At 52.6% G+C, this 18,412-nt stretch overlaps 4 protein-coding genes and 1 non-coding gene across 5 annotated transcripts; 2 read left to right on the top strand and 3 right to left on the bottom strand.

Moving 5' to 3' along the window:
- Positions 1 to 1,468: 1,468 nt before the first annotated feature.
- Positions 1,469 to 1,860, top strand: BDP55DRAFT_731753 (uncharacterized protein; the record flags this gene model as incomplete). Its single annotated transcript, XM_060579854.1, has 2 exons — positions 1,469 to 1,520; positions 1,652 to 1,860. The coding sequence occupies 2 exons, from the start codon at positions 1,469 to 1,471 to the stop codon at positions 1,858 to 1,860; spliced, it is 261 nt and encodes an 86-aa protein (XP_060426068.1).
- A 2,190-nt stretch (positions 1,861 to 4,050) lies between these two features.
- BDP55DRAFT_674271 (ankyrin repeat-containing domain protein) lies at positions 4,051 to 5,499 on the bottom strand. Its single transcript, XM_060575649.1, has one exon. The coding sequence runs from the start codon at positions 5,485 to 5,487 to the stop codon at positions 4,417 to 4,419; it is 1,071 nt and encodes a 356-aa protein (XP_060426067.1). The 5' UTR covers positions 5,488 to 5,499; the 3' UTR covers positions 4,051 to 4,416.
- A 4,109-nt stretch (positions 5,500 to 9,608) lies between these two features.
- BDP55DRAFT_t260 lies at positions 9,609 to 9,680 on the bottom strand. Its single transcript has one exon. It is a non-coding gene; the product is annotated as a tRNA-Met (tRNA).
- A 320-nt stretch (positions 9,681 to 10,000) lies between these two features.
- BDP55DRAFT_559309 (ATP-dependent rRNA helicase SPB4) lies at positions 10,001 to 11,838 on the bottom strand (the record flags this gene model as incomplete). The annotated part of the gene is made up of 2 exons (XM_060569892.1): positions 10,001 to 11,725; positions 11,776 to 11,838. 2 exons carry the CDS (start codon positions 11,836 to 11,838, stop codon positions 10,001 to 10,003), a joined length of 1,788 nt encoding a protein of 595 aa, XP_060426066.1.
- A 1,794-nt stretch (positions 11,839 to 13,632) lies between these two features.
- On the top strand, positions 13,633 to 14,844 carry BDP55DRAFT_559239 (cytidylyltransferase; the record flags this gene model as incomplete). The annotated part of the gene is made up of 1 exon (XM_060569882.1): positions 13,633 to 14,844. One exon carries the CDS (start codon positions 13,633 to 13,635, stop codon positions 14,842 to 14,844), a length of 1,212 nt encoding a protein of 403 aa, XP_060426065.1.
- Between the last annotated feature and the right edge of the window lie 3,568 nt (positions 14,845 to 18,412).

Below are 18,412 nucleotides of genomic sequence, written 5' to 3'. Positions count from 1 at the left end.
AAGTCAAACCAACAAGGCGATCCAACGAGAAGGCAACTGGTCAGCTGACCACGCCGCCATGCTGAACATGTTACACCCGGTCTCCGGTGGATCGTAAGACACAGTCTTCAGCTCTATTTTGCTTCTTCCTCCAGATTCTGGTATCGAGGGGAAGGCTCGGACAAGCCGTGCTGGACTGTAAGTGACTCGCGGTAGAGGCTTTGTACTGCTGATCTCAATGCCCAACGCCCAACTATGGGAACAAAATAATACGCCAGTGCGCCTCCGCAGAATCGGAATCCACGCAATCGCACACGACTATACCTGTGCGATCCTGAGTAGTGAGTATCGGTACTCCGTACTGATACATATTCCACAATGTGCGGGCCCAGAGCGTTGGAACCCGCATCTCTAGTGATCCTATTTAGGTACTGTGGCTCCCGAGTCACTGGTCCGGAAGTCTTCCAGCGGCGATTTTTACGAGTCAAGCATCGACAGCACCGATGGGGAACAGTAACATCTAGTTCGGCTGATCTTTGGCCTGCGTCTGTTCGGCAGTCATCTTTCCTCGGCCGAATCAGTCCACCATGCGCCTCTGGCCCACGTCAGCCTGATCCAGCAGTATTCAGACTGTAGATTCGAGTTTGTTACTGCGGTGTCTGCGGACAAGGATGGAGAGTTGGTTGTTTGGCAAGTTGCCCGCGATCTGCAATAGAGAAAAGCAGATAACCTCACTAATAACCTTAGTGACCCTCCTATCGCACATACCATCTCTTGGCCATCACATCTCAAGTGTGCCCTGGCCGCCGAGTCCGGCTTGTAGATCCGGAGTTCCGCGGCCTCCAAAGCCTTGCCTGGATGTCGTTGCCAGGCCAGAAAGAATCATGACTTACACCACGCACACTGTCCGCACGGAAGCAATGCATAGACCATTCATAGCTCTCTTGCGTTTGCTCTCTCGACCCGCGCGGCCTGAATAAGGATGAAGGGTTCGGGCACCACTGGGACATGCCTTGAAGGCCTACGAAAAGGCATAATCAATCATAATCAACCACCTTGTTACTTTGTGAACCGGCTGGTCTTCGAGGATAAACCCCCACTCTAGGGTCTCGGCATTGACCAATGACTCTCTTCCGGGGGCCTGACACCATCATGCCGTCCGCCTTCTGGATTTTTTGGCATCACCATCATACTATGCCGCCGCAAACCCCCCTTCAGTCATACAACTGGCACATATTGGCCCCCTTTCACCCTAAGGAAATCGGGCCAAGGGCCTGTTCGATTATCTGCACGTTGCAAACGAGTGTCACCCCATCTCGATTCCCCCGGCAAGCAATCGTCCGAGAGCAAATCATCCGGTCCCCTTCTCTACGGCGGGAAACGCAACAAACCCTCTCCGAGGCCACCGAGTGCGTGATGCTTGCCAATGCTTGCTCATCCAAAAATCAGCATTGACCAGCTGTAACCACCGGCACCGGGCGGCCCTGCCATGGCTCTTCGGATGTCGATGAGCTCGAGACTCCGCCAACCCAGCTTCTTGGGTTAGCCCCCGGTCTCGCCTCTGAGCAGTGCCTCATTCTCTTTCAGCACTGCCAGAAACCATTTCAAGTCGGGGCCACAAACGGTAACTAAACAGATATCTTGCTCCACCGAGCGCTACTAACAGTTGCAGCACGCACCATCACAGGCACAAGGCGTTGGTTCCGCGCGTCGGCGCGGCGACGCAGTACGCTGACCAGAAACGACACTCTCGTCGCGTTTGTCATCTGGTCGGTCTTCGGCACCCTCTATGAGTTTACAGACGTGCCTCGGCCAGTCTCCGGTTCAACGAGCGCGGCAGTATGTTCTCCCAGTATTTCTCAGCGATACTGCTTCCGATAGCATATCAAGGGCATATTGGACATATAGGACCCCCGGCGAGTATCCCGCTGAGTGGTTGCAGTAGACGCAACACCCGCCCTCTCGTTCGCCAGGGTTCTGGGGGTTCATCAAGTGTCAACGGGCCGCGGGGTAATCGCACGTGTATGCGACGGTGCAACCTCGCCCGTCACACCGTCTTTCGTTATCTCGTCACTTTGTCAAACATCTGTCGCGATGACTTATTGTCAAGATCTTATAGAGCCGGTGTTAATAAACCTCATCGCACCTTTGGGTTCGAGATCCACCGGCACGGCGACTGTTGCAACCCATGGGCAGAAAAAGTGGTGGGCAGTTCGCCCAGTTCTCTCCTCCCCTCTCTGGTCCTGGGGTTGCAGTGGGATGGATCGTGGCACACCAACTGCTGCCAAGACAAGGAAGTGAAGAGAGGCCCAGCGGACCACGCGAGCTGAGGCATGGGGGATGCGTCAATCTGCCGCCGTGGGATTGATTGAGGGTATATGCCAATGCCCATTCATTGCCCGCGGCCTTTTTTTTTTTTTTTTTTTTTTTTTTGACTGCCTTGCTGCCCATGAGTTAATAAGCTGGCTGGTTTATAGACCCCGCCGCCATGAACTCAAAACAAGAATACCGGTCAAACAGCGGGCGACTGGTGAGGCGGAAGACTGGAGTGGATGCGCTTTAGAGCTATATTCGGCAGATCGCCCTGTTAAGGCCATGGGCATCAACAATTTGGTCCAGTCTATTCCGTACGCGAGAATACCGCAAGCGATGTAATGTGATGGGGAGGGGGAAGAGGTCGCCTGTCTCAATCCACCCGCTTCCCTCCCGCTTTGACAGCGGCCCTCTTGTTCCCACCGTACCGCCTTGTCTCAACAGCCTGCTCATTGCAGGTATTTACCGGCATCACATATGCAGGCTAGATATTGCAGGCGTGTTTGACGGTGGACTACGGAGTACACTGACCTGGACCCCGCCGGGGCTCCACTGCGCACTATACTTGTCTACCTCGTTTTTGTCTGAATTCCATGCAGGTCTTTTCGAAAAGAGACAAGATGGACTAGACGAGGACTGGCGGACGAGAGGAGTTTTGAGAGGAAAATAGAGGGGCGCGCTTCTGCAAACTGCAGTCTGCACGAATTAAGGTTGAGTCTATTGCGAAGAAGGGTATTAAGCGCGCCTTGCGGGAAACCCCGTTGTCTCTCTCTCTCTCTCTTGCAGCTTCACCGCCATTGTCTCAGAGTCACGTTGGACAAAATTGATACAGTAGTGTAAGCAAAGGAGGAAACATGAACCCCATCATCCCACTGCGGAGCGTTTCTTCCTCTTTCATCATTCGCTGCGACGTCTGAGCAAGTTTAAACGTCACAGGTTCTCTCGGTCCCGATTGGGAAGGCGAGAAGGAGACTTCCTAAGGCAGAGGTAGTTGCAGACTTTGTAGACTGCATCTGGTCTGGATTGAGATGTGATCGGCGAGGGTGCAGGTAATTCAAAGGTTGGTTTACCTGGATAGTCGCATAGTTAGAGCGAGTATTGATCACCTTGCTTTAGTTTATGGATGCGTGATGTGCAGAATTGCTGGGCTGGGAGGGGTGATTGTGGGGTGTAATTGCCGAAGTATTGGCGGGATGTTGTCCGTGAGGCTGTTATATAAGGTCAAGATCTTTGAGGTGCGTTGGCTTTTGGCGGCGCGGTGGTTGGCCTGTGTATGAAGTGTCGGGATCGTCTGGTTTGTTTCCCCTTGTGAAGGACATGCTTCGAGTGAGTTGGTCGCCGGGATATGTGCTCCGGTCTTGAGGCGGCTGTTGTACAGAATTTCGTTTTCAACTTAGCATATCCTATAGCTGCTAGATCTAGAATCCTTGATATATGGCTGAATCGTTCGCAAGGAACATACTCTTCATAGCGCGTAATTGTTGCAATTGTGAGCACCTCATCGTTCCTATCTTGAGGTTGATCATCACGCTTTGAAGAGCTGTCGCGTATGATATGGTACCCGATCCCTAATGAGTTAGCCTTACACATAGAATTCCAACTCTCTTTCACTAGTATCAAGTTTCGCACTCGGCGCGACTTGTTAAAGAGTAACATCGAATGTCAACGGAACAGTATCAATGTTTGCCAAGTTGGATACTACTACACTCGTCACCATTTTCGGAACGTGACGAGCTCACGTAGGGCTTTTTGAAAGCTCCTAATTCTTAAGAACATGAGAAGCTACCAAGCTGTTACTTGAGCCGAACTTAAGTACATGAAACCCAGTTGTATAATCAGTATATAAATGGCAAATGACATAAATGCAGCAACTCCTTCGCAAAATTCGCTGACGGTCCAAAACCTAGGCCCCTGACACGTCGCCTACTCTAAGGGATCGATTGTGAATGGCCACTTGTCGCCAGTCGTATGTTCCATCCAACTTGTTGTAGACTCTGTTTATATCAGTTCTTGTACGGCATCTTTCAGACTGGAATCATCGTATGCCGTTCCCGGTGTGTCGACTTCATCTTCAACATCGATTCGTTCCTCGTTACCGAAGATGATTTCGTCCAAGAGCTGATTTCAATCTTTCGGATGGCCATTCAACACGCTCCACAACTCGTCATCATCGGCGGTCCAATCGCGGTATTCTCTCAGCATGTTTGCCGCGACCCAATGCGCCTGCTCCTCTGCAAATTTGATTGCTAGCATGTATTGCAAACGACCTCTTCCACCCGTGTCTGCTCTCTCACTCAAGAGTAGCTGAATCATGTCTATCCTACCGTGTTCGGCCGCACCTTCCAAGGCAGTTCTACCGCCTCGTTCTGCGCGCGGTGCGTTGACGTCGGCCCCCTTTTCGATTAACATCTTTGCGATCCCGACCCTTCCCATAATGGCTGCTAGCTGTAGAGCTGTGGCACCGCAATCACTCGCTGCTGGCGCGTTGACCTCGGCGCCTGCTTTGAGGAGCAAATCGATCATGTCGAGGTCTCCATTTTCTACAGCCTGCTGTAACAAGCTTCTCCCACAGAAGATATGCATATAGAGTGACCAGTTGACGTCTTTCCCTGTATCTAGAAAAGCCTTCACGCGTACCAGATCTCTATCATGGACGGCAGAAAACAGCGAATGGTCTTGTTCTTGCCCACGCGAGGAGAGTTGAATTTGAAGGACGTCCTCACTATTGAGATCAACGGAAAGATCTATCAAGTGATCCTCTGGGCGATACCCAAGTTCTCGCAGCTTCGAGGTCCAGCTCGATGACTGCAATATGAACGAGAGCGGTTCAGTGACATGGGAGTTGTTGTCATGCCAGAAAGGCAACTTTCGATTTCCGGTTCTCCACTCTGACAAAGCTGTTTTAACTGAGTCGGAAACATAGGATAAGTGACCATCAATGCCGGCGGGATAAAGTGCTGCAAGCGGTGTCCCGAATTTGCTCCAAAGTGTTTTCAGCACTTTCATTTCTGCGCACCAAGCAGCAAGGCCCACGGCTGTACCTTCAACATCTGAGGTATTTTCAGACTGAGAACGATTTTGTAAAAGCCTATCGAGCCATTTTGTGCATTTATGCTCTGACGCGAATAGAACAGCAGCACAAAGAGCGCCACCGTCGTACGCTCCTGGAGTCTTCTCAAACGTGTATTGCACCATGTTATCGAATCCAGAGAGAAATGCCGCTTCAAGCAATGAGACGGCACCCTCTACTTGGCAATGAATTTCAGAGCAGTGCCATATGATAGCTTCAACGAGACTGCAGTTGTTGAGGCCCATTGCCAGTTGAGCCTCGCTGCCCGTCATCCGAGCGCCAGCACTCAACAGTGCGAAACAGATACGGACACCTTCAGCTCTGAAGTCTCTTCCCGCAGGCCTTATATTCCATATCTCTCCGAACATGACTTGAGTCTCTTGTGACGATGACATCACGGCTTGTAGCGGTGTTTTCCCGTCAGGACCCAGCCAGTTGACATCGGCATATTGGTTCAAAGCAACCTCGATGAGACCAAACTTGCGAGCGTCGAGAGCGCCGTAATAAACGGCCCATTCAGGCAATCTGGCCCCATTTTGGGCTAAATATCCGTATATCGCGTTGTCCCAGTGGTCCCAGTGGTCCCTTAAGATTGCAGCGCCTGCTGGATTCATGAGGCAGTTGCCCAATCGGCGAAGGCCAGCTCCCAATGCTTTGCTGCGACGGCTTTTGCAGCATGCCATCCAGAAATAGCTGTCGCTTTTGATAGCAAAGCTTCTGTTAAGATCAGCCCCGTGACGATGTAGAAGCTGGACTACTGCATAGTGTTGTTCCAAGGCCGCCAAGATCAGAGGAGTCGGAGCCTGGTTCGATAGGCTGGAACCGTGAACCGAAGCGCCATGATTGAGAAGCCATTCACAGACTCTAGGGAATGAAAATACTGCTGCTATGTGCAGGGCAGTTATTCCTTCGCTCTCAGCACCAACGACGTCGTAGCCAATGCTGTGGAACAACTTGAGCACAGCAAGGTGACCTCTCGACGCAGCACTCATGACCACGTCGAACTGGATGAAATCTGCTCGTGGTATATATGGGTAGATTGACTGCGCATGATCCAGTAGATAGGCAATAGTTTCCATTGCCTTTGCCTCTCTTTCGATGCCAGCTGCGCAACCGAGTACACTTACTTTCCTGGGATAAGCAAACTCGAAGCCCTGATTGCCACCAGATGAGCAGTACAAAACGTTGGCCCCATGTTGGATCAGTAATTTAACCAGAGGAATAGAACCGTATTGAGCAACTTCCATCAGAGAGGAAGGCCAACTTCCATCCACTTTTTCGCCCTGGGAGAGGCCGGAATCGACAAGGCGTCTGAACACTTCTATCATCGCGGGGTCGTGGTCATCGTCATCGTAAAATGGCATATGACACTTTGAATGGGTCAGAAAGTCTCTCAACCCCTCGTATGAGAAGCTTGGTTCGGCACCAGCATCTAACAGCTCAAGTGCAAGTCGTGAATCACCCATCTTCACTGCCATTTTCAGTGGTGTGGACGCCACCTCGTCGAGGAGCTTGATCGGTGTGTCCGGAGATTGCCCCAAGGACAGCAACCACTGCACGACTTTCTTGGCTCTTGCTAGCTGAAAATTCTCAGTGTAATTGTCAAAGAAAAATAAGTTAGACATTGCAGTGAATGCGTTCTGAAACAGCTTCTCAACAAATGCGTTGATTGTTGGGCCTGATGTCTTTCCAGTTGCAAGCTTCAAATTCATGATGCCAGAGTTTTCGAGCACATTGACAGTCCAAATCCAACGGGAGAGGTCGAAACCGTTCCTCCAATCATCCCCCATATTGTTAGAGATCCGGTAGATAAGAAGTTTTTGGTGTCCCTGTATTGTCGCTTGGCTCGGTGCTCTAAGTAGAGCTTGTGCGAGACCGGTATTCTCGCCCTCTTCTGCCTCGGGCATTACCGAACCAAGTTGAGCGGCAAGATGGGAGACATTTGACTTGTTGTGCAACTCTGGCATATCCAGGATCCCCCTCACGTCGAATTCTCCAAGGGAATTTGTAAGATTACGACCAGTCCCAGTTCTAATGCGCTCACCGCAGGCTTGTAATACTATGAGAACTTTTGACGAAGTGAACATCTTGTTGGTCCTGAATTTCCTTACTCTCTGGATGACTGATCTGAAATTGAAGCCAGGGAAGACTTTTCGACCACGAAAACATCATAGGGTGTGATGCTGGCGTACAGACCGAAATTTTGAGCTCTGAAGGTGTCTGGGGACTCAAATGCCCTGTAATTTGAGAATGTTAGTAAACATGGAGGTGATGAGCCAAGAAATTCCTACCTCGCTGGTAGCACGACAAAGAAGTCCGCTTGTACCGCCCTCTTTCTTTTCTAAGCTTAGCCGGCTCAATGATTTTACCATCATGGATGACTTCGCTGAGTTTGCCCTGCTTCTCCCGCTTGGTGAGACGATCATCGACAAATTGCCACAATGTATTGCCTGTATTCTTGGGGGTTCTTCTGCGAAAACCCCAGACCTTCAGCTTGTACTCGAGCTGCGATTTCCTGAGATGTGTAAGCAGCTGTGAAGTATGGAAACTGCTGTCTCCACTAACGTTACTTGGAAGTATTGGTCTTCGAGTCTCTGCTTGATCTCGCTTAATGATTTGTCCTCTTGGATGAACATACGCTGAACGATCGCCCGATGTTTGAGCCACTCTTCGTCCGAATGACGTTTCCTCGAGGATGTCATCCTGGGCGCAAGTCGTAATTGAACGATGATTTTGCTAGGAAAACCCGCGCTTCTGGGCTTTGGTAAGCGGGAATTTCAGTGCCTGGGTTGGTTTACTTCAGCACGCATGGCAGCATATAAAATGCAAAAATGAGAGAGAGGAGGGAAGTGGGAAAGAGGGAGAGCCTTGTGTTATGGCTGGGAAATCAGGATGGCTGCTTCTGAGCCTTATTGTGATTGGCCGAGGCCGATGTCTGAAAATAAAACGAAGCTGTGAGCATCTGTATGCCCCTATTGGTCATGGCCGAAGTCTGAAAGCTCACTTATGTACAATGAGTGACCGGCTCGCGCCGCACATATGCACCGGTACAGTCCACCAACAGGGGCTTGGCCAAGGCCCATACGCCAGCATTCGATTGGGCGAAGCTGGTATCTGAATTTCATCCTTGGTTTGTTTGTTCGATATCTCGTGGTTACTCGCAAAAGATGCTAAGCTGGAATGTTTGAGTCTTTTCGTCGAGATGAGGTCTATAGAACACCCGGAATCTCATTGGTTCAGGCCGCAGTCTGAAATCTTGGTGCCAGTGGCGGATGCATACATATGCGGCATGTGTACTCTCGGAAGCACTGATATGCCTGACAATAGTCACAGCCTCAAATGTGGAGGAGTGTTTTATTCGTCGAAACCGAAGTCTGAAAGTCTAGCTTGCGGTAGACATTGGGACTGCTCTTCCACCTTCTGATCACGGCCATTGTGGACCGTGGTTTCGCATATAAAAGACACAGCGGATCGAACTTCACGGCGTCTTTCTCTGAGCAGACTGACCAATTCCCCCCAGCTCTTTTTTATCTTCTTTACTTAGTCACGGTTTCAGCACAATTTTCTGCATTCTGGTACTCAGCTTTGCAGATTAGAAATTTTACAGACCATAAGCTATGGAGATGACCCTGGAAGCCATCATTGCTATCGTGGCCCTAATCGTGGGCTTGCCACCTACATGTTTCATTCTCTGGAGATCTTGCATTTGCAGAAAACAAAGGGCGAGGCAGGGTAAGGACGGCATCGATCCAGGACTTCGACGAGATTTATACTAATATGAGACAAACCAGATGTACCTCCATTTCATCGACGTCACACAATCACTCCGAATCAACTATCCAATCACGAGCAATCCCCTTGGCCAGTACCTGGCTCTATCTGGAGATCTCGGACGATCATTGCTTTCGAAACGGAAATGAACAGGGCCGCCAGCCATGAGTCCGCATCTCGGCAGGGCTGGCCGACTAGCGACTATACCTCATATCATTTGGGAGGCCATCATACTTAACTCATGGGAAACAAGGTGCAAGATGTCTTGAGAGATGTGGAAACATCTTCTCCGCAAGAGCCAGATGTGAGGAACGTGGTTCACATTCGCTGGTCATCGTTGTGTTGTATTTGAACCATGCATAAGCGGCGATTCCATAGACCACGGTAAATATAGGGGACCATGGCGAAAGAGAAACATGGACATGTACCTGGAATACATCGAGTCAATCCTGACTTCAGAAAACAAAAGATTTGATAGCACAACCTGGTTTCGATCCAGGGACCTCTGGGTTATGAGCCCAGCGCTCTACCCCTGAGCTATTGTGCTTGTGTTTGTGCTGCTTGATGACAATGGATCTCACTGTCTCTGTTCAAGAAGGGCCGGTGTGGAGAGTGACTCATTCTTGTATGAATTTTATTTGGCCTCGACTCCGCTGTGGAAACATAGAACCCAAAGCCGAAAGGGTCGGCGACGAGGACGGAGACAGAATGGGGCGGACGTAAGAGAGGGTCTCGTCGGATTGTATCGTGTGAGGCCAAAAAAGCGTTCGCGGGGGGTTCGCCTCCACATCCTCCACCTAGCTTGAGCCGGAAACCCCCCGGACAGGAATTCAACGACATTGGTAGATAGTATTACAACAGACGCTTTTAATCATCGAACCCCTCAAACTCATCGTCCTTCCCGCCGGCCGCCGCCTTGGCCTGGCTCTTTTTCCTAATCTCTGCAATCATCTCATTCAGCTCCATCGCCTTGATCTTCTCGTCCTCCGTCATGGTCGACATCCGCTCAGCCTCCCTCTTGCGTCTCTTCTTATCGCGGCGCTCCACCCGCACGTCGTCCCTCTCCGTCTGCTTGCTCCACGCCTCGTTGGTCTTGCGCTTGCGCTTCACCTCGTCCGCGGCAGCAGCCTTCTCGCCGTTCCGTTCCGCCTCAGCCGCTGCGAGTCGTGCCGCCTCTCTCGTTTTGTCCTGGTATGTGAAATTCTCCCAGTCAAAGTCCTCGTTGCCGAGCCACTTGTCTCCATCCCAGTTCTTCGTCTCGGGCATGCGCGGCAGACGGAGCAGACCCCACGCCTTTCCGAGGTCGGCCCAGTCGAGGTCCTTGACACGGAAGATGGACGTCGTCAGGTGAGCGTTGTAACTGCGCACCCAGCTCACGAAAGCTCGTTGCGCCTTGTCGTGGTACGCGCGATCGCTGCGGAGGATGTCGCGGAACTTTTCTGATGCCTCGTTGGCTTCCTCCTCAGTGATGGTGATCTCGGGTTTCGTCAGGGGGAAGATGGGTGTCTTGCGGACTTCGAGGAAGGGAATGTAGTCCTCTTCGTGGCCGGGCTGCAGGAAGACGACTGACAGTCCCTTTCTGCCTGCTCTTCCAGCACGTCCGCTCCTGTGGATGAAGACCTTGGGATCTGAAGGGGGGTCGACCTGGCAGACAAAGTCTACCTGCGGTATGTCGAGACCTCTTGCTGCGATATCTGTGCACAGCAATACGGATGGCGATACTGAGTTAACAAACTTGTTGAAACTTTTCTCTCTGGCCTTGGGAGGGAGCTTTCCGTGCAGGGGCACGAGTGTGAAGCCTTCTGGCATGATGGTGGGGAGGACGTGTTGGAAGTAGTCGACGGCCGCGCAGGACGACAAGAAGACGATGCTGCGTTGTGGCCGGGGGTTGAGATTCTCGAGAATCTTGCTAAGCGCCGGGAGTTTCTGGCTTGCTGGCGTAACGAGGTATGACATTTGCAGACTGATGGGCGTTTTCCGGTCCTCAATGATCCCTCCGTCCCTTAAGCTCTTCACGCGCACGGCAATTTTGACTGGGTTTCTCAGACCAACAGTGATGATCTGTGACACTGCCTCCGAGACAGAAGCGCTGAACAAGCCCGTTCTCCTCTGCTTCGGCAGGTATCCCAGGATTCTCTGGATATCCTGCTTGAAGCCCATATCCAGCAGACGGTCCGCCTCGTCGAGAACCAGCATTTCAAAAGTGGCAGATGTGCAGTGGACATGTGGAGACGCAAGAAGCTCAACAAGTCTACCCGGTGTCGAGACCAAGATATTGGGCGCATGTCTGACAAAGTAGCTGAGATCTTGCTGTGTGGTGGTCACTCCGCCGACGAGCAACTGAGAAACGATAACCGGCACCTGCGTATCGGGGCGCTTGTCGTCTTCCTTGAGGTGAGGCAGGATCTCGGCGGACGGGGGATGGAAGCCGACGAGGGACTGGAGAACGGTATGGATCTGGATAGCGAGTTCGCGGGTCGGGGAGACGATGATGGAGAAGACATGGCCGCGCTTCGTGGGTTCGGAGAGGCGCATGAGCTTCTGGACGATCGGGAGGAGGAAGGCAAGCGTTTTACCACTGCCGGTGACAGCCTGGGAGAGTCAGTATGAGCTTCTTCTAGGACGACTGGTATCGTCATTACCTCTACTACGACGTCCTTGTTTCCGAGGAACTGCGGCAGACATGCTGCTTGGACAGGCGTCATGCGCTGAAAGCCTTGGCTGGACACGAAGTCGAGGATCCATCTGCGCGAATGTCAGTGGGATGTATGAGTGGAAGCAGAGTGTTAAGGGGGTTCGTACTCAGCCAAAGGAGGCGTGAGACCTCTCCAGGCCCTAGGGTCCTTCTTCTTCTCTTCGGGCGCCATGTTTCAACTGGTCTGGGACAAATATCGAAAGGACGTCAAGCAAAGCGAGGATTTGCGCCAGCATGCGACTTCAATGTCGACCGAGCTGGAGGGGCTTGATTTCCAGAAACTTTTTTCGTTATCGTTATCGATATGTGATAGGGCGCTATCTTATCTTATCAGAGGATGGGTATGCTCACGTGGGGCAGTGACAGCATTCGAGGCCTCCTTGGCGCCATGTCTCTGTCCGACCGCCCACGGACAAAGCCAGTGTGATATCATCCCGACTGACCCCCAACCGTCCTCAGCCACTCGCCTTGACATCCCGCCCAAAACTTTCAGCCCGTTTTTGCAAGTGCACCACAGTTGAGCGGTCTGGAAAAATCAAGGAAGAGCACAGTCGCATGTCTCTTGTCATTCTGCGCACGTACCGAGTACAGGCTGCCTACATAGGGCAGCTCGGCAGCGGAGAGACGGGATGAAGTGCATCCACCGGTCGAACCCACCCGGCGCGCAGAGAAGGGAGGAGCCACGCCTGAGAAGGACATGGAACCGGCGGGACGGCCGGAGATGGCTTCACATGCTTGCAGCAATTAACGGCGTAGCGCAGCCCACTGAGGAGGGAACGAGAGGGTTAAAAAAACCACCGCAGATTGAATCGTACCCTTAGAAACACCCCTGCCAAATGGACTTGGAGTGCAGCGGTGCGCCCGACAAGCCGGCCATTCCTGGGTAGTCGCGTGCACCGGACATTTTGGAGTGGGATTCGGGGCGTAAGTCATTCGGGCCTCGGCACACTGTGTTACGGTTTGGTGCAGACTGTGGTTCATCCGTCGGTTGTCTTTGGGTCATCCTTGATTCTTGCCTGTGCTAATATCTCATGAGAACCCAAGAGACCGCAATGGTTGATTGTTTCATTTCCATGTTGAAAATGGATGAAGAGAAACGGGAATCATATTTCTAACATCCCCAAGGGTCCCTAGAGAAGGTACTCGAAGGCCCTCAGGCACCGTAAATAATAACCTCGAGAGGTTAAGGCTCAAAGGTTCTTAGGTTCTACCAGAAGATAAGACGGCTTACCAAAGCAACAGTGCGGCCGGTTGCCGAACACCGTTTGGCTACGTCGCTGCAAGTACTCGGTACCTTGGCCCGCGAAAAATCCTCTCTCCCCGTTCCAGGAATCGGCAGACTCGCAGCACAACAAGACACCGACGATCCGGCCCAAACACCTCGTCCTTAAACACATGTCACGCTGCCTGCTGACCGACCGCATGTCTCCGTGGTCTTCTTCCCCCCCGTACCAACCCGGCTCAATATGCGGCGGAGTTGCTCTCTGCTGCATTCTCAAACATCACCCTGGATCCAATAGCCCAAACAGCCTCCAACCTCGAACCCCAGGCCCAGCAGCATAGCCATCAAAGGAATACCGGTAATCGCTGTTCACCGGCCGCCCCCTTCACCATCTTCGACACCCACGCCCGCGCCGACTCCGCCTCCGTCTCTCTCGCCTTGGACCCCCACGACTCCCGTTTATCTAGAAGAGACAAGCATCTCCACTCCTCACTCTGGCCGCTGAGACGACTCCTCTTCCCCTTCCAACGCCTCTTCACGGGAGCTGTCGCTTGTCCTGCCCTCCCGCCCTTCCCTTACAACATGTCGTCCGTCCGCGCCATACCCTCCACCCCGCGGGTTATCTCCCCCAGCCCGACACCTTCAGAGATTGATGCAGCGTCACAAGATAACTACTTTGGCCCGGTGACGAGGTCTGCGGCGAAGAAGCGGCGGACAACCCCCCAGCCGCTGGAGGAGCGGGCAGAGGAGGATGACTATGAGCCATCCACAATGCGTAGATCGCGCACGAGAAGTCGGTCGCCCATCGAGTCCCGCCGAATCACGCCCATGACCACGGTCAAGTCGCAGAGCAAGAGGGGCAAATCGCCCATCATCCCGAGCGAACCGATCACGAACGAAGTCACCACCAACGGCGAAGCGAACGGTAACGCCAAAGCTACGACCGCCAATGGCCATCTGGCTCCTCCCTCTGCCGCTCCCACGGGATGGAGCTGGCGCGATTTCAGTCGAAGCCCGAGTCCGCTGGGCTTGATACCGATTCACAGGAAGTGGCGGACCTTTGTACACAAGCACGAGGTGCCCAGGAAGATCTTGCACGTCTCGATCGGGTTCTTCACGTTGTGGCTCTACGTCTCGGGTATTCAGACAAGCTCAGTGGCACCGTGGCTCTTTGCTGCGCTGATGCCCATCACGACCGCCGACTACCTCCGTCACAACTACGCCTCCTTCAACCGCTTCTACGTCTCGGTCCTCGGCGCGCTGATGCGCGAGAGCGAATATGCCGGATGGAACGGCGTCATCTGGTACCTGCTCGGCGCGTGGATTTCCATGCGCTTCATGCCCAAGGACGTCGGTGTGATGGCTATCCTCCTGCTCAGCTGGTGCGATACCGCCGCCAGCACCTTTGGACGCATGTACGGCGCTTACACCCCGCGCATCCGCCGCGGCAAGTCGCTCGCAGGCTCCACGGCCGCCTTCCTCGTTGGCGTTGCCTCGTCATACTTCTTCTGGGGATGGCTTGCACCGAGGACGGGACCTTTCCCCGGTGACGAGAATTATCCCTTCATGTTCACCGGAGCGCTGCATCTACCCCGCACCATCGCAAGCGCCGTGGGGCTTTCGGACGCTCAGGCTACCATCACCGGACCGCTAGCGCTCGGAGTCATGGGTCTGTGGTCTGGATTTGTGGCGGCCGCCAGCGAGGTGGTGGACATTTTTGGCTGGGACGATAACTTGACGATCCCGGTCCTCAGCGGGGCTGGTATTTGGGGATTTCTCAAAATCTTTGGCTAGACGGCGGGAACTCATGGGTCGGCGGGGGAATTTAGACGGGCGGGAAAGAACTTTGACTAGCTCACCGACGGTGCTAGTACACCAAACGGCAATCAGGATCAATCAAGAAGAGAGAGAGAGAGGGGAGTCGGTGGTCGGGGAAAAAAACGGCGCGTCCTCTGCCTCGTATAAACGGCTGGCAATGGCGTTCAACTTTGCATGGTTAATCGGCGTTCATATCGTGTCCACTGGGATAAGAGGTGGGGGATGGGGCGACGGGGCATGGTATGACATGGCATGCGAGGACGGCCGGGACGAGGAAATATACCATCATCACGACAACGACGGGGTATCTTGTTCATCAAGTTTGTACACTTTTTTTTTCATTTTTGTTTGACGCGAATACAGGAACGGAACACCAGGTACGGAATCAAGGAAACGTACAGAGAGGACTGAACGTCCAAGACCACGGGTATATAATGGTTAGCTGCTATTACAAGATAACGATAAAACATCAGAACTTTCCCCCTTTCTTACACTAGCTATTTGGCCTTTTCTCCTGTACTTGCTTTGCGGCCCCTCATCCTCTCCGTCGACCCCTCACTTTCACCCATCTGACATGCATCTGTATCGCGCGATGATACCGAGTACAAGGACAAGGCTCCGAAGAAGAGATTTCTAGTCAAGTCTTTGGGACCATCTAGGCGGTCAAACATCGACACTGCCTTAGCGTCGTGGTGGAAAATGGCACAGAAGGATCGACCTCTTGGTGCGACTTGTGAGTTTGACCTTTGCGTCTTGGCCTTCCAGTTTGACGTCGCAAAAAGCAGTGAGTGGTCTGTGTGAGATTAGCCCTATCTCTTGAAGATGAGTATGAGATGTGAGTTTTGTGATCATTGTCACATCGCGCTGTCGTCACACTGCGGGCAAAATCATCACCAGCAAAGAACACTACATCATCATCACCAAATGCTACGTGTCGGAATCGGGGCTGAGTGAAGACTGGGCTGACGGTCTCGCCTGTTTGACGCGGGCGACTGCGTGGGCTGGGCAAAGTCGTGCAGCTTTCGGATCTTTCGTTCACGAGTGCTTGTGGTTTTGCCTTGCCTTGTCATCCTCACCGAGTTGGTCCATCTTTAGGTGTCAGCCATTGGTATATTGTCCGAGGTAGGATGAGTACAGCATATAAGCAGCGTGGTCTTTTTCAAGTCGAGTTCTACAAAAGTAGGAGAATATACGAGGCGGGATTGACGGGCGACACGACACGAGAGCGAGCTTTAGGCGTGTTGTGTGCGCATATGTGTATCCGTGAGAATTTGCGCGAATACAAGCGGCTTGGAGGAAACACACCACACTTCACACACCAACTTTTTTTCTTTTTTCAACCGTCGGCTGAATATAGACTGACCTTACACGACGGTCGATCCGTGCAGGATACAGAAACCACGCGAGACTGCAGTGCCGCTGCGCTGTGCTTCCCCTTCCTTCCTCATCCTCGTTCTCATGTCGCCTCACCTTACATACAGAAGGCGTTGTGCGTGGCGGTATTCTGCACTCTCACACTTACGTTGTGCGTATGAGGCTTGAAGATCTTTCTATGGCAGAGAAGAAATCTTGGCTTGGCCGAGGATGAACGATGTGGTTAGAGAGTTTGCCCATGGCTGACGGTCAGAAAAGCGTGAGAGTTGGGAGATGCAGAGGGGCATGCGAGTGTATCTGCAGGATGGGCGATGGCTCGCGGATGGCGTCGATGGGAGGCGAGTGAGTAGTGACATGGGGGGATTGGGGGATTGGGGAGATACAACAACAATGTAACGTCGACAATCTCCAAGAAACATTGACCAGACAAAACTGAAGGGCGATCGAAGAAAGGGTTGGTTGGTTGGTGAGTGGCCCAGCTCGCCTTTTCCTTCGAGTCCTCAAAATCTCGTTATCCAGTAAGGTGGTGCCCCATCATCACGCAGCCCTGTTTGACTGCATCTGCATCTCCGCTCCTCACGTTTCCCGGTTCATGCCATGGCATGTTACCGTGCAGCATTGGGAAGGGCAGACCACGCAAAAAAAAAAAAAAAAAAAAAAAAAAAAAAAAAAAAGCCAATGATGGTCTCGGATAGGTGAGCAGGCGAGATGTGCGATGTTGCGTGTGGCTGTCCCACCAGCCCCCGTCGGGTGTCTCTTTTGAGATACCCTATTCCCATGTGGCCGCCCCCCGGAACATGACATATCCATACTTATCCATTGTTGTAAGAGGAGCAGGGGCACCGGCGATTGCGGTGTTGGTTCGGAGTCCCGTGTTCAACTTTCCAGGTTTACAATGTCACCCCATTTTCTTCGCAACTGCGGGAGTTTGAGAAGTCTCAAAAAGTTCGAAGGGAAGAATCGAGAGGTCTAAAAGCGCAGATAGTTTAAGAAAAAGAGAAAGAAAAAAAAAGAAGGTTTGGTGGGCACGTTTTCCGTGGCACAGACCGTTTTTTCGTTTCACGCATCAGATCAGCGGTCGTCACCGCTCAGTCTCATCTCACAATTCTCAGTGAGATTCTTCTCAGTCTCACACCTCACACCTCAACCCTCACTTCACTCCACGCCCGTCAAGACACGCAAGTGAGTACATCGTAAAACATCTCGCCCATCCCCGAACGGAAGCTCGGAATCGGAGTGACAAGCCACGGGAATTCACTCGGTGGTCAGTGCCTGCGGCTCATCTTCCGATTCACTCACATTCATTCTTGGTGGCGTACACCAGATGGGAGGGGGGTTCGAGCCTCACAACCGAAGCATTGGCTCTCTTACACTCTCCCACTGCGCAGCTTTCCCCATGCAAACCCCAAGGCCCCGTGTCCATCACCAGATGAGATCTCGACCTATGGGCGATACCTCACATTTCCTGACCCTTGCTGGCCTGCTGGAGGGACTGGGGTACACTACCTTGCCTGGATAGCTCATCCATCACCTTAACCTTTGCGACTACCGCCCCAACGTGACTATTGGCGCCATGACTGTCACTCAAAGTCCCTACTGCAACACTAGCCGGCTAGTCGAGTTCGAGAATGGTCGTCGTCGAGGACGTGCCGACTTCTCTCTTGGTATTTTGGCGAGCAAAGTGTCTAAAGGTGTGCCTGTCTGGAGGTGAGTGCCGTTGGAGTGCGTGCAGATAGAGAGACAAGCCATTCATCCATTCATTGCCCCTCCCCCTCCTTCCCCCCTCCCCCCATTGACATTCCCGCACCAAGAAAATTCCTGGACCTCCTATCCGGCTCCGGCTAGAGACCCGGGCAGGCCATGGACCTCCCTTCGTCCTCTAGCCTTTAGACCAGAGAAAATTTCTGCTTGCGCGCCAGTATGCTACGGTTTTTCTTTCTTTTTTTTTCCCCATCTGCCATGCGGTAAGTTCAAACGTCAGATGGCTGCTGGGGTGATCCCGGGGCTTCTTTCTCATGCAGTCCCGTATCCCCCTCCATTCACAAACCACCGCTCGGGGTATTCCAGAACGCCGTTCGTCATCCGGGGGACACCTTGCGTGGGGCATCTCGGGTCCTTGCCGGTATCGAGGAGGGACGAAGAGGCAACCCGGCGAACCGTGGGTTTTGAG

The sequence above is a fragment of the Colletotrichum godetiae genome (genome assembly GCF_030913485.1).
Source record: "Colletotrichum godetiae strain CBS 193.32 chromosome Unknown BDP55scaffold_41, whole genome shotgun sequence".
Lineage (NCBI taxonomy): Eukaryota > Fungi > Ascomycota > Sordariomycetes > Glomerellales > Glomerellaceae > Colletotrichum > Colletotrichum godetiae.
The sequence above is the reverse complement of the archived record's forward strand: the minus strand, read 5'-3'. Positions and strand labels throughout refer to the sequence as shown.

What these genes read in the sequence shown, in the direction of transcription:
- BDP55DRAFT_674271 (XM_060575649.1), bottom strand. Translation starts at nt 5,487, where the DNA reads ATGGTGCAATACACGTTTGAGAAGACTCCAGGAGCGTACGACGGTGGC.